Genomic DNA, 22,165 nt, shown 5'->3' with positions numbered 1-22,165 from the left:
AGCTGAAATGACCTTTGACTCTTTCCCCTCACTTAAATTCTGTGTCTAAATAATGAATTTGTCTCACCAGGCGCAATAAGAAATCTCGATAAAGGAAGGATTTAATTCTGACCTTTCAACTTAAACTCCCAGCTGGAGCTTGACATTTGCTCAGCGACATCAGCAAGGACCCAACATGTTCAGATTGGAAAAGAGCTAAACTTCTGCCCAATTTCTCATTTTAGTGATTTTTAGTATGAAGAATCCTAAAACTTTGCTTGGTGTCAATTCCTACTCTGATCAGTAGTTTTTACCCAAAATTATTAGAAAATGGCAAATTAAATCAGAGTGGCAATTTTCCAAGAATAATTCTGTAAACAGTAAGTCCAAGATATCATTTCAGCTTTGAATGTAAAGTTTTAGCTTGCATCACTTAAATACTTAATATGGACAGATGCTCCTAATCTAATGTGTTCATTCTCAAGGACAGGATACTCTTAAGTTGTATACTGGCCAACTTCATTTGTCTAGACAATGGAGAAAGCAACCAGATTTAATTAATTAGAATTTCAAGGTCTTTCTAGGCCATTGTGTGTGCAAATACCTTCTGGCATTTAAACCAGTAATGTATTTACTTGCGACACGTACTGCATCATCAGTGATTTTAACCTGTGCTGAAAACATGTTTGACATCCTCTCACTTTGAAGTATCACCTTGAAACCGCAAACAGGATTGCTCCGTTTTGTGCATCAGCTCATCTCTTGGCTGTGAGATCAAAACATCAAGAGCCATTTGGGATTCGGAGCTCAATGTGACTTTCAAGTGATAGTGGCGAAAAAACAAACACATGGGTGCTGAGTGCCTGCGAATGAGCACTCTGCACTTTCAGCTCAAGGTTCCTCGGCTCTAGAGATGGATTTCAATGATAAATGCATCAATTAGCTTTGAGTGTAGTATTTATGATGCCTTAGAGACGATACTGTATGCTGTATAGATATTGTTTAATCATACAGCTACCTATAGCAATGCCTTTTACGAAATTCACTGTTTGGCTTTATAAGGCAAGCCTGATGGACAATAGTGAGCGCCAGCATTAACATTACATATTTGACATTACATATTTCATTTAGGAAAGCCCATTTACCCTTTGACTGCCACTGGCTTATTAGCAAATGGAGTAATAAATAACTTTCATTGAAATGGGGCAAAACAAGTTAAAAATCATGTATTTGTTGGATCAGCTGGCAGCCAGATTGATATAATTATTACTACTGACTTCAATAATGACAGTACTGCTGTGTTTTGATGTGTATTTTTGTCAAATTAACCTGTACTGAGGACAGAATTTGGTGAAACTAAATCTAAACATCTGGCTGCGGAATATAAAGTGTGATTTTTGGTGATAATTAATTTTTGCAAAGCTTGACATAAACACATTTTACACAACTGAGTAAAATCGTTGCGATGGGCTATTAAATACCCAGGTCAAGTTGACCGTCCAGCTGCCGGACTGTTTGATGCAAGGTGCAAGCAAGCCACCTGTGTTGTTTGCTTAAATGAGGAAAAGTGGTTGTTTTATCTGTTCCAATCTAAAGAAAACAAAAAACAACACAAAAAAGTATGTGCAATCTAGATCATCATAATCTCTAAATTTCTTCTACACTTCTGGAAGCAGAGAGCAGCAAACCTTAATTTCTAGCAGTGACACCTGCAGCATACAAGGAAGTATAAAGAAGGGCACAGCTTTCATTCTACTGCATTTAGGCCTTTGTTACCATTTTCAGAGGTTTAATATACAAATTATAGATTTGCTATATTCTTATAAATTAATGTAGGTGTGTAAATAAAACTGCTTCTTGTGGCTCATAAATATAAGGAAGAGACGGGAAAGTAATGTACTGACCCAGTAGAAGAGGGAGGTTAGTCATGTTAAACAATGGTGTGTAGGTGTGACTGTAATGACACCAAATTCTAGGTTGTAGATCAAACATCTTATTGTCTCTCGGTGCATCTGAGCTACAGAAATGTTTCTACTGCCTCACATGAATCATCACAAATTGCATATTTCGTAGTGCTCAATGGACCCAGTGGAGCACAGGAGGGAGTCAATCTATCAGACTTGCATGGGAAATAATGTCTGAGGCAGCCAGCTCAGCAGTCCCTCAGCTACATCACTGTCGCTCATTTATCCCCTTGTTGAACTCGCACTAGCATTTTCACCTTTAGCAATTTCACACCATGAGGGGAGCTGACAGACAGTGACCATGGATATAAACAAGATAAAGTGAGACACGAAAAAAAAAAGAAAAAAAAAAAAAGGGTGAGACATTACAATTATTTTTGAATTGATTTGCTTTTTTATTGCTTTACTTTTAGACCTTAAAAGTGATGATATATATGCTACGAAAGTCCCACAGACAGGAATTAAAATTTTAAACTTAATGTTGTAGTTATGTAGTATGCACCATAACCATTACACCAGACCCCTCTGTTGATTGAGGTTTTACCCAATGATAAGCCCTTTTGTCAGAAGAAATTTTCCAATTCTCCCAATTTTTCCCCTCCTAAAACGAAGAAACACCACACCAGTGCATGAAGGGGATGATAGCGGCCTCTAATATTTTACCCTGTGAGCTCTAAGTGAAACATCTGTGAATGTAAAGTGCAATGGTGTCATCACTGTTCTTAGAATTGTCATATTTAAAAAAGCGGCAAATCCTTAGAGACCAAATGTTTGACCTTTTCCCATCGGACTACTTAACCATTATACATTTGTTGTTCAGCTCATTTCCTTTTACATCCAGAGACTCGTCTGCAATAAACACATGTGACAGAGTGAATCCAGCAAAGAGAGGTTGACAGTGAAACCCGAGGCTGTGATGTAGTACATCAACTCAAACCAGACAGTCTGCTGAAGGAAGAAAGAAAGAAAACAAAAAAAAGCAGCATGGCGAACCAGACTTCACCATGTCTCTCAGCTTTTCTCTGTCCTCTTTAATCCGACACCCCCCACCCAACCCGTCTGTCTCCCTGTCTCTCAGTCCCCCTGAGGTGTGTTCTGTTTGTTCCCTCGCTGCCTCTCTCCGTGTCCCTTTCTCTAATGTGCTTTGGCGTGCGTTACCCACGGGTGCTTGCACGCTGCTGCTGCAATCCTAAAGCCGGGTCAGGGGGGCAGTTAAAGCGGCGCATTGCTGTCTGTGACATCAGTCACTGCTATTACTCACGTCTCACCTCTCCTCACTGTCTGAAACCACCAAAGCTTTAGTCCAAAGAGTGCACACAAACAGATTTACACCTATGCTGTCAGATTAGTAAATACAATTTTACTGTGCGTCACACAATCTGGTGTCAAATTCCAACATGCTGGATTTATTTAATTTAGTACAGTGGTTTTAATGCAGGCTCCTGAAATGAAAGTGCAAAAATTAACATGCAAATAAAGTTACTAAAATAAGGATTTATTTTTTGCAGCTAATTTTTTATTTCACAAACTGGTTTACTTCCCATTCTATCTATAAATGGTTGAAATACTAAAATGGAACATTGTTAAAGCCCAAGATGCTTGAAATTGCTTATATATTGTATTTGTTGTATTTAAGTCATACAAATCAAAATAGGAGAAAACTAAATGTCTAAACTAAAATGAACTGCAGATATTTCTTAGCGACCCACCAACATATTGACTGGCACAAAATGGATGCTAAACATAGACAGCAAATCTTGTTTGCAAAATATTGAAACACTTTGACAAGGAGCTAAAAAGTTATACATTAATGAGAATTTCTTTGTGCAATAAATGAAATTCTTGTATTGATTGCCAACTATTTTAGGCAGATATCCTTATTTTACTTAAAAATGATCAATTACTCATCAGTCGTTATCAACTATGAGCTGTTGCTAACAGTTTATATAGGGAAAGTATTTTCCTATCAAATCAAAAACCTGCTTTAAAAAAAACAACAACAAAAAAAACATCAATTCTTTCTCAAATTTAAATCACCCCCAATCTCATTATCATTCCTAGTCTAGAAGATGTGCCTTGCACTCTGCATGATGTCTAAAAACTGCACGTCTGAAGTGCGTGCTTCCAGCCAGCCAGCGTGTGAGGATCAGACTGTCAAATCACCACATCTGCCATCAGTGGGAACACTTCAGTACCAGGGGGTTTGTCTGTCACCCCTGCTGTTAGCCAAGCCAATGAAGAGGTGAGCCTGCAAACTCCTTCACTCAGGAATACTGATAGCTGGTATGAAAGCCCTCAGCCTGTGTGTAAGAACACCATATAAATCATACATGACCAGCACCAGGCACCACATGCATGTTACTGCACTGCATTAATAAGCAAGCCAGTTGAGCCTGTGCTTCTGTGCTTCATATGCCCTGTTGAAAGCACCTGCAGCACTGAACTCAATGTGCCACAGGAAAGAAAAAAAAACAAGAAAGAAAGGACAAAGTGAGAAAAACAAAAGGAGGGCGAGTGGTTTGAGAATGGATAAACCAGACAGTGACAGTATAATGACGGCTGGAGTGTAAATACCTACAGGCATGAATAACTGAAGAAATACGAGCACGAGTGCATGGGGACAAATAAAAGGCAGAACAAAGAGCGAGAAAATCAGTAGGCAAAGTAGGACAACAAAATAGATGGTGTGACTGAAAGACAAGCAGACAGATTAACTAAAAGACAGCAGAGAGAGCAAGAAGGTAGAACAAAAGATGAAAGGATGAAATGAAAGGATAGAGAAGGGCAGACTTGGAAGAGATAAAGAGGGGAGGGAGAGTTAGCAGTGCGCATGCTAAAATAGGTGGCAGACTCTTGCCAGTGCAGTGACCTAGTCTCGAAGGACTGAGGAATTCTCAGCGCTGACCCGGACACATTCCTCCAGGCCTCAGACGTTAACCCATGTCACACCTCCAGACTGTACGGACTGTAAAAGGGAACCAGAGCACCACTGAATCGACACATCCTACAGAAAGCACGCAGTTCATAAAGCAGCGTTAACATTTGTCATTTTGAGAGCGTGTTATTTACAACGCACCGTGGAAGCAGAGTGCTACAAATCTGAGCAAACACCTTCCACGAGAATTGTAATATCAGGTAAAGTGCACAGCAGCGATACCAGCTCTGAATCAACAGCCTGTGCTGCCTGCAGAGGACTGTGTGCATGTGTGTGCACACCGAGGGCCCTGCAAAAACATTGTGAAAATATCAGGGCAAGAAGGGCTCTATTGTGTCACAGAGGCAGAATGTAGCTCTTATCCTCGTGCTGGTCTGGGGGCATGGGGTGACATCAGCACAAAGACACAAATGTAATGTGAGGCATCTCCAAAGCTAGCTTCAAGGCTAGACCACAGGCCTGTCTTTATACCCATGCTCTCTCACTTTTCAACAGCATCTGATATTCAGGACATGACCAACTGATGACCCTTCCACTTGTTGCTTACTAAGATCAAGCCCAGCTGACAAGAGTTGCACTAAACTGGTTTAAAAAAAAAAAAGATGTGCAGTTAAAGACTGCATGTTTGCCGCTTTCACGCAGGCCCATGGTTAGCAGATATCTGTGTCACAACAGGATGACTCAGGGAAGAGTAATTCAATTATTGTGATGGTGCATCGGCTTTTCGATCGGACCACAGACTAAAATGGCTGACCAAGTGTTCCTGACTACTGAGTGCCAATAAGCAAAACTCTGATCAGTAAAGCACAAACTACAGAATTTTTTGCTTCTTTCATCTCCCTTTATAGCAAGAAATTTCCTTACCTTTTAAAATCCCGTCCTGATGATCTGGCTGTTTCAGGTTCAGTCTGAAAGAGACAAATCAGAGTAAATCACTTGAAACAACTTTCAATCAGTATGTAGTGAAATTTGGAAAATGTGAGTGAATAAAAAGATTGTGGGTTATTCACCTTTAAAGCTAATCTGAATCTACAGCTTAGAATTTCACACCATTTTATTATAGGTTATTTATTATAAGAGCTAAAATATCAAAGTAAAATTACCCCCCCCCCCCAACTGTGCCACTATTTCAAGGTCTTTAGTCCTCTGCTACAGAGCACACTTTGTCTCTTTTCATTGTATAGTTTACATTTCACACTAAGCCCGATTCTTTTGCACTAGCACTACAGTTTCCAGGTTAAAAGGAAAACCGTCAGCACCAAAATTCAAACCTGCTACAACGGCAGCTTGCATGGGAATTCCTGAGGTCTGTTCTGATCCAGTAATGTATGCTGCGGTTGAATGCCATCAATTATGAATGAGAAACACATGAGATTCACGGAGAGCTGGTAGAGGATCGTGGGGAAAGCAGAGGGACCGCAATAATCTGGATATTTTCAATATTACAAACGAAGGTCTGATAGTAGATTATTTAAAGTAAAATTCAGAGATTAGTAAATCATTTAACATTAACTGGCTTCTATATTATACATTTTCAGATTAAAAGAGAAGCACAAAAACAACCTGCTACAAATTGGGTCATCGTCCTCAGTTTGATGCACTATGTATGGTTGCTGTAGCATCCTTTGTGCAGCTTCTCCTTTAAGTCCCAGGTAGTCAGGAGTGTGTTGACCCTGCCAGCGAGTTCATACCATAAGCAGACCCATATAGCTTCTCCTCCAGAGCCCCTGATCACGAGCCTGCTGAGCTGCCGCCTCAGTTACGTAAGATTACATAACACCAGGTCTGTCTGAGTAATATTTCATAACCTGGGGGTCCCACTACACAGGGCAATAGACACCAAATCCGCTCAGAAGTGGAATCAAAACATGCTTGGCAGATTTTAGCCAAAGTTGAAGGGGGAAAAATGAATTTAAAATAAATAAGAGCAGGTTGAGGGCTCTGGGCAGCTTTAGCCAGCCTATCCTGTTCTGTGTTTTTGCTAACCAGAGCAGATATGCGGATCCAGCAAAATTCTGACATCAAAGGCTTTTCCCTTTCATTTTCTTAAGAGCTACAGTACAGTGGAGGTCATGGAAAGGTTGACCCTGAAATGATGCTAAACAAAAAGCACCCTCCCTATTTGGCTGATCGCAGGATGCAGTGATGCTGTCATCTCATTGCACACAAATTGAGCACACATTTAGTCACAGACTATTATTACCAAACTAGGATAGAGAGTGTTATCCAACGCTCTCGGCTACACAATTAAACCAGTCTACAAGATGACAGTTTTGAATTCACTTTACAAAACTACGCAGTCTTAATGCACAAAAAGGTGATTAGGATTTTAAACTTAAGGGGGGAGAAAAAAGAAAAAGCATAAACTTGCACGATCAAGCATTTCTGGGATTATCGTTTGCACATTCACATCTATAAAGAACGACGACGCAGGAACACACATATACGCACCCCTTGGAGCAATACCTTGGATTAAGATAGCAACTGTGGTACAGAATGTGACATAACAGAAGGATATGTAAATAAAAGAAAAAAACAGCAGACACATGTATAACTAAGGAAAAGAAAGGAGATGCCAGAAGATATCCAAGGCTAATACCGCAGGCAAAAAAAGTAGTCAGGGCTGGATGGACTGCAAATGGACGATAGGGGACTTGTTATATATCCCGAGTCTCTCAATTGTCTGACTGTACTTACCTCACTGCTCTTACATAAAGTTAAGCACTTCAAAAGTCATTGTTCAGATACAAAAGTTTAAAAACCTGTTTGCCATTTAACTGAAATCTTTATACTAAAAAAATCACATCTTGGACTGGGTTTTGTCTTTACAAGCAGCCAGAGAGATTGGGGGTACCCGGATGAAGGAGGGGGGAAAGAAAAAAAAAAGAAGAAGAAAGAAAAAGGGAGCCGTATGGGAGGAGAGAAACATCTAATGAAAAACAAAACAGCAATACTTTAATTCTCCTCATTTCTCATCCAACTACCTCCGCTTTCATTTCTATACATTTTTATAACTAGCAGCATGGCACAATCCCTGAATACGAAACGTGATCATCGAGCAACTCCACGCATGCGTAAGTACTGCCGGCTCCCTTAACTCTAAATCACACTCCAACATATTACAACACACATGCACAGACACACATGAACAGAGTCTCACACATGCCTCCTTTCGAGTGCTGGCCTCCCATTCAGGGGCCCCCCTAAAACTGGATGCACTCAGTGATCCCTTTCCAAAGCCCTCATCTAAATGTGAGCAGAGGTAATCCTTGAAGGAGAGGCAAGGAGAACAGCGATAACCCACGATAAGGGGCAGAAGGGGGGGGGGAAAGAAAGACGCCGAAAGAAGGTGAGAGGTGGAGCGAGAGATGGGATAGAGGAGCAGGATTTTTTTTTTTTTTTTGGGGGGGGGGGGGGGGGGGGGGGGGGATTAGCAACCTAGGGAACACATTTTTCAAAAGAAAAAGGAAAAGAGTTGGGGGAAAAAATGAAGTGAGGTGAGGGGGAAGAGGAAGAAAAGAAAGACAGAATATGAGAAAAAGGACATGTACACAGTATACTCACAGATGAATGATCAGAACTGATGAAAAATCATGTCTGAAAACAAAATCAAAGGCGGCCACATAGTGCGAGTCTGAGTTTGGAGAGAAGTCCAGTTTCTTCTCGTTCTGGAGTTTTTTTCCCCCCTTTTTCCCGCGATTTTTGTCAATTCCTATGCAGCTGTCCCTCCTTCCCAAGTCTATCCCCTTACTGGTCCTCTCTTCCCCCTCCCGTTTTTCTTGCCAGTACCGGTACTCTCCTACGTCTCTTTTGCTCTCTTTCTTGCCTTCTCTCTCTCTAAGGCCATGCTCTCCATTTTCCCCTCATTCTTTTGCCTCAGTCTCCTTCATGTGTCCATTCAGACATAATCTTCAACCCCTCAGCTTCAACTTCAAAATGCAGATAAGATTTTCTACAGAGAACGCAACTATGGAGTTGAAAGGAGAAAAAATATATATACTGCAGAAGGGAAGAAGAAAAAAAAAACTGTTTACAGGAAAGGACATGGCATGCAGTCTAATGCAGGGACAATCCACGGCCTGCGTTTTTCAGGGCTGCCACGCATAGTGAGGCGGTGGCGCCGCTGCTGTATATGAGGGTATAAAAAGCAGAATGGCGAGCAAAAGAAAAAGAAGGCAAAAACTGAGCTTACTGCGGTCGGTCTCCAGTGAAAGTGAACAGCATGAGGGAAATGAGTGGGAAGGAGTCCGGGGCGTGTGCATGTGTGTGTGAAGAGGTGGGAGGGGAGAAAAAGCCAACCAGAGAGAGGAGAGAAAGCGAGAGACTGGAGGTTAATGGAGGGAGGGATAGGAGGAGGAGTGTGGCGGTGGGGAAAGAGGAGGGGGCAAGAATTGGAATACATTTTTGTCTTATGCTTGCTATATTCAAATTTTGTGGTTCTCATTTTTTCATGGGGCTAATACCTTCTCTTTTCTCTGAAGAGAAAAGGAAGAAAGAAAGCTACTGTGTCTTTTGTCTCCAGCTCCTGCCGTTCCCTTTCCTGGTTTCCTTTCTGCTTCGACTCTCCTCTATTCAGCCCATTTTCTGCACGTGCACTTGAACTCCAAATCCTGTCTGCCTTCCCCTCCCCTCGCTCTCTAACTGCGCATCTGTGCGCGTCTGCCTCTCTCCCTCCCTCTGTCCTCAGCACAGGCTTGAAATAGTGCTCGCAGGCAGGAGAGCAGCGAGGGGAGGGAAAAGGAGAGGGGGACAAAAAGGGGAGAGAGATGTTGAGAGGGGGGGAGGGGAAGGCGCTTAGACAGGCTGACACAGAGAGCAGAGCTGCTGTGTATGTGTGTATGAACATGTCTGCACATTTGTAAACACATTTAGCTAGCTTTGATTTAGATACAGTGCTTCCACACGCTGGTGCAAGACGTTAGCTCAAATGCCACATAAGATGCGACTTTACGGACAAGGAAAGCCACAACGTTCTGCATTTTCAGCACTTTGCCACATAAGACTTAAACGAGCATCGTCCAAATATGCATTGGTTCTGAACAGCTGAAAGAGGATTCAATACGTGTTTTCCGCAGTATTGATACACCGATACCAGCTGTGCTTCCTCACTCTCCTCTTCGACAGTTCACACATACACTGCAGTGGCCGCTTAGCCCCGCCTCCTCTCTCTAAAAGTATACAAATTCTTATAGTGTGGTTACCCAACTTTTATCCCTTTCAATGTCAGGCTAGTTATTTAATTTGTCTCAGTGGAGATTAATGCAGAAAGAAGTGGACCTTAAAATAAACTGTTACAAAGCCGTTTTTTGTAAAGCCTGTAAAAACTGCACGTAGCCTGCAATAGATCATCCAGCCACCCGCTTCCACTTGCGTAGCCATAGAGGTGGTTAGCGTCTTTCCCTGCTGTCCTAAAGTGACAGTGGGCTAGTTTCAGTCATTGTGCAAGTGTACTGTTTATAAGGTTGGGGGAAACCTGCAGTCAGCTGAGACTAAAGAAGTCACTTGGATGAGCGACGAAACGTTTCTTCCTCACTGAAAACGCTACGTCCAGAAGAACACAAACAACCTTTTGGTGTCGCAAAGTGAGTGACAACCTGAAAAGGACAGGGTACACTGTATCACTGGGTTCGTTTATTTGAGACATTGTACTATTAATTAATTATTCTGAATTCATTTTTAATGCATCGTAGTTTCATGTATTTTAGGTAGTGAATTTGCAAGTGTTTAGTTTGTTAAGCCTTTCTCTAAAATATGAATGTATGTCAGGGACAAGATTTAGGTTTAGAAACTGTACAACAAGAACCTAAAACTTCAGTTGCACCAAACCTTTAAGAACCCTGTTAGGTTGACAAAACCTAAAAATGAGGACATTTACATTGTTATTGTATTTTAGTTTAGATCCTGTCATATAGTTTGTCTTAATTGAAATACATATAAAATCAATTTACCTGTGATCTATGGTAGGCTAACACACTGCACAGTAACAGAAACCCAGCCACATCCAAGTGAGAGCTGCATGTCAGCCTGGGGAGTACGAAGATACTTTGATATCCACAACGGAACAGTACTGTGCAAAAATACGCAAGGAAATTGTTCCAGCTACAGGTGAAAACCACTTGAGGCAAATATCATTGAATACAACAAGGCTATGAAAGTAAGAGAGTAGGAGATACCGGGATGACGTGCAACCCAAAAGTAAACAAATGACTCCACTTAGTATGGAGCTAGGAGCACTCACTAGTTAAACAGGATCAGCAAAAGGTGGATGGAAATTACACTTATGTTATACTTGCACTTAAGACTCCCGTTGAACAAACTACCTAGGTTTCTTTTGTTCTGACATTTGACTTTTTCTGCATCACTACTACTGCACTGTAATGCTGCTGGCACTTTAAATTATAAAGTTCATTGGAAAAGGATTGAAAGTGCCCTTCATTGCATAAAAACTAAAATAAGGCTGCCTGTAAGCAGCAATTACATAAAATGTTATTTTTTCCCCCCATGTCATCAAATATTACACATTTCTTTGAAATATTGCAAATTATGAGGCAATAGAAGTAATGTTTCACTTAATTTATACAGTGATAATAACCTTGATATTTCATTAACACAACTATAAAGCATCTTTAAAAATGAATTTACATTGTTCTGTAACACCATTGTATGCATAGAAAAGTACGTGGTCTGGTCATTTTGTTGGGATTACATAATGCATTTTTTGAAGCAACTGCACGTCTGCTTAAAAATCTTTTTTCTACTTGAGACTATGTGGCCTAGTAAGATTTCACTTTGCCTTTTAAACGGGACAATTTTAGACGGCAAAATGTTAAGCGCCACGCTAAAAACCCAAGTTTTATGCCCTCAGAGAAAGGTATTGATGAGATGCCTTGAACCTGCACATGCTTTTGAACTGACAATAAAACCCCTTAAGAGCCTGGACTTAAAGTTAAGAGAAAGCTTCAAATCCTCACATTTAACAAGCCATTTGTTTTTATTGTTAATCAATTAAGTGGCTTTCAGCTCAAAACCAATTTTAGTCATTTTTATTTGAAACTTGAGTACAAGCCTGTAATCATCATTTCCCTTGAAGTGTATTTGATGGACTTTTTTAACATTACAATATAGAATTAAGCCTAATGTAATATCCATCAAATAAAATAGTTTGTTATGTATCTGATAAAGACTTATATGGGTTCTGATCTTTGTTATATTTCTGAACAAGGCCAAAGCGCTTAGTTTGGGGGATGGTGACAGATGCTGACTGCTTGGGTAGCTCCAAATCTAATGCGTTGTGTCATGATCAACCGTTGAAATGCACTCTTGTGTTTCCTTCAAACACGGAGCACAGGCTCGGCAGCCGCAGAATGAGCTCCATTTAGCGTTTGACAGCCAAATAAAAGCAACGTTGACTGTATTTGCATAAACTAGAGTTCACTGCAGGTGAAAAATTAAGACGATACCAGCCCTCTGGTGCTTTCCTCCCCCCCCCCCCCCCCCTGACTGCAGAGCACTTTCTGAAAAGGATCCTGATAAACACGAAGTGGGCCAGGGTGTAAAGAAAGGTGCCACAACAGTCCCCCCTGCTGGGATTCAGCAGGAGTACTTCATAAACTGCATCCTCATATTCAAAAACTCGCTTTTTAATATTGTTTCGCCACCTTTTTTGACCCGTAGGATTACAATACAAGTGGAGAATATTGCCGTCAGTGTTACTTAGGTTTAAAGGGTGAATTAAGCTGGGATATTAAGCGGCAGGCGAGGTTAGTTTGGGATAAGGTATCATCTTTTCCAAACGAGGGCAGTCTCCCTCCATCCCTCTTCAGCATCCTTTTTTGCTGCAGTCACTAAGCTGGGAGTCCATAACCGCCTGCCTGTCGTCTCTGTGGGGCCTATACAAAGTAAGATATTTGGTAATATATGATAATGACAGGTGTACGTTTGAGTAACAGAAAGAGGCGAAGTGTCTGCCCCGCTTTCAGTTACTTTAGCTAGGCTAGCTTAGAGTTTTAGCTAACGTTAGCACGGACGGTACATCAGCGCTGATTTTCTGCTCGTAAAGCCGCAAACAGTGTATCATTTTCAGCTCACCCCTGTCTCCAACTGTCCTTCTAGATGCCCAGCGTCACGGTGAAAGATGTCAACCAGCAAGAGTTTGTCAAAGCACTGTCAGCTTTCCTCAAAAAGTAAGTAATGCACCACAACCTGCCTCTGCGCTTATCTGATGACGGGCTGATGTCCACCTGTCAATCAAGCGGGATGATGGGGTATTTGTGAAGGCTGGGCAGAGGCTCAGACAGCTGCAATACGCGGTGAATCACAGGGAAAGGACAGTTTATTAATGCAGACACCGAACTGAGGGCCACCTAAGATTATACTTTTTTTTATTTATTTTTTTTTATTTTAATTAAAGGACGGGCGATAGAGGGAAGAGAGGAGGACAACAGAATAAACACTTGAAAATTAAACTTCGGAGATTAAAATTGTAAATTTGAAGAAGAAATGCTTCGAAGGAAAAAAAAAAGCTAAAAAACAAACAAACAAAAAAAACAAACAAAAAAAAACAACCCAAAACTATGCGTCCTAGAAAAGAAAAATTCAATTTGAGAGATGAAGTTAATCGGAGAGTGTAAATTTGTGAGTGTTTAGCTAATTTTACGTCAAAGTAGCGCAAATTAGAATAAACTGGCAGATTTATGAGGGATAAAAAGGTAAATGCAGAAGAAGAATTGACACTTTTTTGTGGCAAAAAACTGGCACATATTGGGTGGGATTGTGAAAAGAAATGATTAAAACTGTAGATTTGAGAGGGAAAGCTGCTAAATTTACTATATTGAACTATATTCCAATTTTTTTTAATTGAATTTGTGTCAGACCTTATTTATTTATAAATCAAATTTATAATTTTTTTAAAAAAGCTACAAGTCTTCCTAACATGCAATGATTTTACAAGTTTTGTTTTTCAGCGATTACATTAATCTTGAAGACTTCCTAGAGAGACCCATGCAAAGTAATAAGAGATTGGCATACCGAGGAGACAAAGAATGGAAGAAACTCGGGAAGAAAAGCAGACCACAAATACAGGAGTGTATTTACACAGAGGGCTAATTTCAAACAAGACACAGGTGGGAGCAGAGCTCAGGCACAGACAACTAAATAGAGGTGAAAACAATGAAGGAAAAAAACAAGAAAAACTGGAAGTAAAACCAAAATAATATACATGAGAGATCTAATTTGGTTACAATCAGAACCTGAAGTTTTGATTGCATAGTTTTCACAGCTAGGTTTCAGTAAAACACACACAGATGATTTCTTAAAATGTATATGCATGCATAGACAATTATATTTGTATAACTTTAATAGTACTAAAGAAACAACCAGTCTCGTGGCCAGTTACGTCTTCTGTATTTAGATTAAAATTTTTGTAAAATGTAAGTCACTCAGGAAAATCCAGTTCATAGTTAAAAAGTGATTTAATATAACTATTTTAAAGGGTCTCAGTCTCCGTAGCAGAGTAAAAGAATGAAACACACATGGGCTCCAGAATGTAGTAAACCACAGTAGCAGCCATGATGACATGATGCTGTATTTCAGTGCGGCTTCTGACACATCACAGATGTTCTCTCTCTTGTGGTATGTGGCCATTCTCAGTTGAGTATTGCTGATTTTCTATGTATATCACTGCTGTCTTGTTCACACGTATAAACAGTTTCACATATGTTTCCCTTTCACTCACCACCGTGTGTGTGTCAGTGTTTATTGTGTGGTTTTTACTGGCCGATAAATCACATTTACAACCAGTGAACCTTCAGAGTACAGCCCGACTGACGGCTGATATTAACTGTTTGCCGATATATCGGCTACAGTTGCAATAGCCGATAAATTAAAGTGAAAATGTAAAGAAGAGAGGGGCGAGATGCCCTTAAACACTGAGTGTTGATGTTGTATAGTATGTCTACAAAAGGGCGCTCTCTAACTTCCATGTTGGCAACACAAATGTGATAACCAGCTGATCCGAACTGAGTGGCAGTGAGTAATCTGTGACTTGCTGTGACAAGAAAACTAGATTAAACTGCATTTTCATATTAGCTTAGTAATTTGAATATATATAACAAATATAATAATTTTCTTTATGTTTTGTGTGTCTGAAAGAAAAACTATTGGCTGATGTATCAGGTTCTTAGTTTTTTTTTAACTATGTTAAATATTGGTATCAGTATCAGTCTTAAAAATCCTATATAGGTCAGCCTGTACTCCAGAGGGAGCTCAGACTCATGCAACAACAATAATACACCCCCTGAATGCTGAAAAAAGAAAGCAAAATTCCAGCTTGTTTCATTTTCTTTATTGTGCTTTATTTTACAATAGATACCCCACTGGTCTTTCTGCACATCTGCTGTACCTCTACTGCCATACTTTTGCCTGCATGGGATTAATAGAGGCTGTATTTTCATATTTCTCATGATGGAAATTTCTAACTTAGAACTACTTTAAATATGTACACTGTTAGTGCACTTAAGTGGAAACATCCTACAAAGAGCAATAAAATATGAAGTTCTTACTTTGACTCTCATCCAAATTGTAATCAAAGCTTTTTATGACCAAAAAAATCTGCCTTACTCTACACGATGAAGTCTTTACCTTTATTATCATATATATGAGTTGGAAAAGCAAACAATTTAATATGTATCACGCTGTTTTTATTCATCACATCACCTACTAATTGATTTTTCAGGTCTGGCAAACTGAAGGTCCCAGAGTGGGTTGATACCGTGAAGCTTGCCAGGCACAAGGAGCTTGCCCCCTGTGACGACAACTGGTTTTACACCAGAGCAGGTTGGTTTTCGTTTCCACGTGCAGCTGGAGTGACAAATAATCATAAAAAGTAAATGAAAGTCATGAACATGTCAGGCTCAGTCCTCTCTAGTGTGTGGATGTGCAGTTTCTCTCTGTCTCAAGCTGTTTTAATTATTGCTCAGACAAAATAAACAATTACACACCGAACAATTACCCAAACAGAGTTGATTACAGTCAACATGAAAAGCAATCATTAGCTGAATTGACTCAGTGAACTGAAATGTTTAACCAGAAGATATATTTTATTTGATAAAGTTTGGGTTCTGGAAATCTCATCTTAAGATGGAAAAACAATTCGGTCTTGGAGTTATTTGTACCTTTTTTAGGCATCCTTGTGATTTATGATCATACACAAACAGCTGAGTAACACAGGCAGGCCTTTCACTGTGGCTACCATGAACCTAGGTGCAGTACAGTCAAATCTGTTCTTTGTTTCTGAGCCCCTGATTTAGGGAACATTGTCTTAATTATGTCATTTTATTAATTCATGATTTCTTTTGAGTTTTGATTTATGTTGTTTGGTCTTCTGTTTATAATGTTTTATGTTCCCTGGTCCATTGGAATCTCTTTGTCATTTTTGCCCTTAGTTATTTGCTTTGATGGTAATAAGTTTGTTACTTCCTTTTGTGATCCTTCTCTGTTTGCCAGTCTTGTCTCTGTGGTCATTTTCTGTGTAGTTCATTTCCTGTTTTATGTTTGTGGTCTTTTGTCCCTGATGGTTTCTATTTAGTGCAACATCTTTTGTCCCATTATCCCTGATTTGTGTTGTGTTTTCCTTCTCAGCTGTGTATTGGATTGCCTGGAGTTATGCTTTGCTTTGGATTACTTTCAGACTTTATTATGCTTATATTTAAGGGCTCTACTTTATGCTTTACTCCTGTGTCCCATGTCTGGGTCTGCAATCCTGACACTTTCTCCTGTTTGTTAACTTAGTTTTCCATTATTGAGATAGTAGCATGCTGCACATTGTGCTTCTGCCTGGAATAAAAATTTGTTATATGAATAAAGAATATTCGCGAAATTCAATAGAAACGCATGCACTGCACACTGTTCCTTTACCTGTGGATGTCCTGTACTGACTTATATTAGCTCTAAAATATGTTGACTTCTTGTATTTTGAATGATAAAATAAGTTCATACTGAAACATACTGCACTGTATATGATACGTGCCACCAGCATCCACGGCCCGCCACCTGTACCTGCGAGGAGGGGTCGGCGTGGGCTCCATGATCAAAATCTACGGTGGCCGCCAGAGGAACGGCGTATGCCCCGCCCACTTCAGCGTAGGATCCAGGAACGTGGCGAGGAAGGTCCTGCAAGCTCTGGAGGGCCTCAAGATGGTGGAGAAGGATCCCAATGGGTGAGAAGGGTGAATGCTGAGACGATGTGATTCTGAGGTGGTGACTTCACAACAACTGTTATTTTTAAATGTTTTAAAATATTTGTGCTTACAGCGGTCGTAGACTGACCTCTCAGGGTCAGAGAGACCTGGATAGGATCGCTGGGCAGGTGAGTTGTTAGACTTGCACTACATGCATATGTGGATTTATCTGTGCATAAAAATGTTGTTTCATTCTCTGTAATGTGCATATTATTCCTGCAGTTAGTTAAAGACTGTAATTGAGAGGGGTTAATCAGAATTTGTATTATTTTTATGGTGTAGAGGATAAAAATAATACTTTTTTTCAGCAGAACTATAGTGACAGTGAGCAGGGGATCATATCTAATTGTCATAATGTTGTTAAATAACTCTTTACAGTGGACCCATTATGGTCTTTGAGGTCCATGTATGTAAAAGTAATTCCTTTGAGCCAAACGCTCAGGCTAAGAGTTTCAGTCTTTTTCTAGTCTTGGATCTGTACGATATCACAGAGTAGGGAATTCCCTAATGTGGTCATCTCAGACATGCAGCAGCCCCACCCACCTACTGCTCAAGCCTTTTGTTTATGAAGAAATCAATTGGATAAAAGCTGGTTTAAAGGCTGTGTCTCAGACCCAGTTTAAGACAAATAAAAATGATTTTTGTTTTTTATTCAGTATGAGATGCTACTCTTAAAAGGTAAGAATAAATGGAAGCTCATTACATTTATTTTTTGCTGTCATAGTAAAAAGAAAGCACAGCATCTGTTAATTCTAAGGTCTAGTTTGTTCAGATGTAGCTTTGCAAACCTGAGCTGTGCTGGTATGTGTTTAGTGTTTTTCTAATTGTAGTGTTCAGTGGTTTACACATTCAGCTAACAAGCGAAATATCCCCAGTTCAAGACCAGCAGAAGACACAAATCCCTCGGAGGGTGGCGTCAGGAAGGACAAAAATCTGTGCCAAATCAAATATGTGGCTTCATCCTCTGTGGTGATCCCTTGTGAATATGCAGCCGAAAGAAGGTCTCTGCTGTCGGGAACTTTAACACTTAACGCGCTAACTGAGAGTTTATCCAAGCTTTGTACGGATGACCTTGCGGTGAATTTGTTGGGTTTTCCACAGCTGCCATGAATGTTTTCCACTTGTGAATAATCTTTCTCACTGCAAAATGGACTTGAGATTGTTTTGAAATGATGTCATAGCCCCTCGCAGATTGACGGGCAGCAAGAATTGCTTCTCCAAGGTGATGTCTTTCTTTCTTGGCATTGTGTTAATGCACCCGAACGCTCCAGAGCATCAGTATGGGAAGGGTTATGAGATTATTACCATACAATCCATCATCTCCTTTTATAGAGGTGTTCGTATTTGGATAATTTTAAGACCTGCTAAGGGCCAGATGATTTATTTTTCATGATCTCATTCGTAAAACTCTAGAACTGAAAGAGTGTGCGCTTCCTTTTTTTTAAATCATGACTGTAGACACATTTGATACTTGCAGAGGGCTTCAAAGACATCAGAAATTAAATGTCATTATTGCTCAACCCTTTACAGCACCAGATGTGCAGCATACAGTTGAAGTGGCTCCCTCTAGTGTTGTGTCTCAGTTATGGCAACAATGTAAAACATATAATCATATGTGAGATATTTCTTGGGATCTCTAAATAAATACTGCATGCCTTGTGTGCAGAGTATAGCTTCTCAGTTTGTTACATCAGCACGACTGTCCTCTCTCCTCTTTTTATTGTCTTTTGTGTGCTCAGGTTGCCTCAGCAAACAAGAAACAGCGGAGTTTACAGAGCGCCATCTGAGGACGTTATATAAGAATCCTGAGAAAAGGAATGCAGTTATGCCTTACCGCTTATTTACTCAAGTTCACCCTCCTCCCACATCAACCCAGTGCCGACAGTAACCGAGCACAAAGAGGCACTTCATAGCGATGCATGTGTCTAAAATACAGCGAGTGCAAATATCATACATGAATGTTTTGCAGCAGTCAGAGGTTGGCGGTGGCCTTGTAACATTAAGGCGCAGAGTGGAAACAAAAGCACTCCGAATGCAGTGTTACAAAGCAAAAGCATGTTCGTATTTTTGCCTACGAATGTGAAGCAATGGAGAGAAAAAGAAATGTGAGAGCAGATGTAGAAAGGAAAGAAATGCAAAGAATTCTCATGCACATTTTTATTCATTTTCTAACTTTGTGTTTGCAGAATGGTATTACTGAGCACATATACGTTATACAGGATGCTCTGAATAAAATGAGTATGAGCACTGACTGAATGTCAGTTTTTATATGGGCCTGTGAGTGACTCTTGCTCAGTTTAGCTGCTGCTCATGACGCTGCTTATCCAGCTGATGTAGTAATTGAGTAATTAGGACCCTACACCACCGGGCAGAACATGTTCCCTCTAAGCCTGAAGGGAAAAAGAAGGAACACACGCATGTAAAGGAAGCACTCAAAACGTGCGGCTATCCTAAATGGGCGTTCTTAAAGTCAGCAAACAGGCACAGAAAAGAAGACCAGACACCAGCGAGGGAGGATAAGAAAGACAGACGCAACAACATTGTCATCCCCTATGTAGCCGGTGTATCAGAAAAACTCAGGAGTTTTCTCCAAGCATGACATCCCGGTGCATTTCAGACCCAGCAACACGCTCAGACAGAAACTGGTTCACCCGAAAGACAAAACGCCAAAACACAAACTTAACAATGTGGTGTATGCTGTACGGTGCAGCGAGGAATGTCCAGACCTCTACATTGGAGAGACCAAACAGCCACTTCACAAGCGCATGGCACAACACAGAAGAGCCACCTCCACAGGACAAGACTCAGCAGTCCATCTGCATCTTAAGGACAAAGGTCACTCTTTCGAGGATGGCAATGTTCACATTTTGGACAGAGAGGACAGACGGTTTGAAAGAGGAGTGAAAGAAGCCATTTACGTCCACTGTGAGCGACCATCTTTGAACAGAGGCGGTGGTTTACGACACCAACTCTCTGCCATCTATAATCCAGTTTTGAGTTCCCTCCCCAGACGCCTTAACGCCCACTCACATCCTGGGCCATCTGACCTCAGGAATTCGCATGATAAGGTGGGGCCAGGTTTCACAATGAGCTCACCCGAAACCCTGGCTGATTGGGACCCACACCCAGTTTCACACCTTGGCTCAGGCGATTAGAGGATCATCAGGGGGTCTTTTTGTCCCTCTGTGATACTCTCACTAAGTTTAAATCTGGGACTCCCCACCATTTGACCTTAGAACTGAAGAAGCTTCTCAGATGAGAGGTGAAACGTCTTCAAGCAACTTAAAGAAGTCCAGACGCTTTTCTTTGCAAGCTCCTTTGACTACGATGACCTGGATGACTGAGAACCTTCACAGACATACATATTCAGTAAACTTAAATATTCATTTCACAGAAGGCTGGTCAGCAAGGCTTTCTTCTTCATCATCTTCAGGGTTTGCACCAGTGTACTGCAAGCCCTGCCAGACCTGAACACCAGGCTAAGACCCGTACATTCTGTAGATATAGGCTTTAATCTAATGTATCTTATTGGCATACTTTCACCTATTTTATGAAAGGTTTAATCTATAAAACCCATAACATTCAGATTAACAGGCTGATGATCAAATTAGGTAGCTTAAGACAAGCATTTTACTCCAAATACTTTGGCCCAGAGATCCAAACAATGGATCTCAAACAGAATAACAGCACTGTGTGAGAAAAGTGACAATTAGAAGCACAATAACACAACAATTCAAAGAATTTGAATTGTAAAAAACAAAACAGGATATGTTCCATGTACTAACAGAAACTTCCCCTTTTTCTATAATTTTATACATTTATTACAATTTAAATCATGCTGACACATTTTTCTCATTTACTACAGCAGCATTTCTTTACCACGTCAAAAACTAAGAAAAGCTGTTACAAATGGCCTTCTTTTTCTTTTTTCTAAATATGTAGTTAAACTTCTTTAGTTTCACTGGTGCTGCCTGCTTAGGATCAAAATGGGCTGTAACGTGAGTCTCCATGTAAAATGAGTGCATCATACCTGCTCTAACACAAGACAAATGGCTGAAAAAAGCGAGTGAATCATGAGTTATGGAGCAACTGGCTCATAAGATAAGGTTTTATGAGGACTGGGTTCGAGAGGAATAGAAGCAACATGTCAATGACAGGGTGAGGTCACAGGAACACATGGTAAACAAACCAGTATATGATGTAAATCTGCAGAGCGGCTGAAAATAGCAGCACTGCGAGCACATAATTCTCACAGTGAATTGGCTAAAAACACTCAAGATCTATCCAAACTGAACCAAGGACACATGAATCACTTGATTTTATCTGTAAATGTGTATTTAAAAAGTATAAGGACTAGTAGATGCCCTGTCTGAGCTGAGCAAGACAACACCTGTAACATTTCTCTTCAAAGCATCACAGCATGAAGTTGTTAAACGTGGGATCAGGTAAGTTAGTTATGGATAAAAGATTCTTCTGAATGTAACTGATGACATCTTTTCTGGAAAAAAACATTCTTGACATGCAATGAGTAAATTAAATCCCAAACAAACCACGATGATGGCAGATGTCATAATGTTACCCATGTGATTGTGATGAAACCACCATGCTGACAGATATTTGCTACATTTGGTCACTTGTCCTTATGATGTCTTTGTTTGAGTGCTATATTTCTGTAATTAAAAATCCTCTTCAGTCTCTACAATCAGGAATAACAGAAAAAGGCAATCAATTGGTCCTTTTGTACCAAGGTGGCTCCTGATAACAGGCAAGCACCCTCACCTCTCATCCCTGCAAGCCTCTCTCCTCTCTTTCCCTCTGAACTGTAGCGGAAGTGAGGTATAAAATATCACAGAGTACTTAAGTAAATGTACTTAGTTACATTCTAAGACACTTTGACTAGGTTTTCTCTCCAACAATACTGCTGGATCTCCCTCTTACAGTCAATATTAGAGTGAGAGCATCTTTCTGATGCTCAATTAGATGCCATTAGAGTGTAAACCTGCACCAGTGAAGTTTAATAAGAAGTGCACTCAGTCTCAGATTTCATGCGC

The 22,165-nt window shown here is 40.3% G+C and overlaps 1 protein-coding gene and 1 long non-coding RNA gene across 3 annotated transcripts; one reads left to right on the top strand and one right to left on the bottom strand.

Moving 5' to 3' along the window:
- Positions 1–3,210: 3,210 nt before the first annotated feature.
- LOC146549161 (uncharacterized) lies at positions 3,211–9,087 on the bottom strand. Its single transcript, XR_014890433.1, has 3 exons — positions 8,443–9,087; positions 5,743–5,786; positions 3,211–4,908 (listed from the first exon to the last, which is right to left on the bottom strand). It is a non-coding gene; the product is annotated as an uncharacterized LOC146549161 (long non-coding RNA).
- Positions 7,868–19,365, top strand: LOC146549160 (small ribosomal subunit protein eS19). 2 transcript variants are annotated; one of them, XM_085262521.1, is made up of 6 exons: positions 7,868–7,952; positions 12,991–13,061; positions 15,611–15,711; positions 16,910–17,093; positions 17,188–17,242; positions 18,854–19,365. In XM_085262521.1, exons 2-6 carry the CDS (start codon positions 12,991–12,993, stop codon positions 18,899–18,901), a joined length of 459 nt encoding a protein of 152 aa, XP_085118647.1. In that variant the 5' UTR covers positions 7,868–7,952; the 3' UTR covers positions 18,902–19,365. The 2 variants fall into 2 exon arrangements, with proteins under 2 accessions (XP_085118647.1, XP_085118646.1); XM_085262520.1 differs by lacking the exon at positions 7,868–7,952 and adding an exon at positions 12,442–12,776.
- The last annotated feature ends 2,800 nt before the right edge of the window (positions 19,366–22,165 follow it).

Source organism: Mchenga conophoros, linkage group LG22 (genome assembly GCF_057382185.1).
Source record: "Mchenga conophoros isolate Kocher_MC1m ecotype Shallow Benthic linkage group LG22, M_conophoros_male_GT1.1, whole genome shotgun sequence".
NCBI classification, from domain to species: Eukaryota; Metazoa; Chordata; class Actinopteri; order Cichliformes; family Cichlidae; genus Mchenga; species Mchenga conophoros.
Note: the sequence above shows the minus strand (reverse complement) of the source record. Positions and strands in the feature narration are given on the sequence as shown.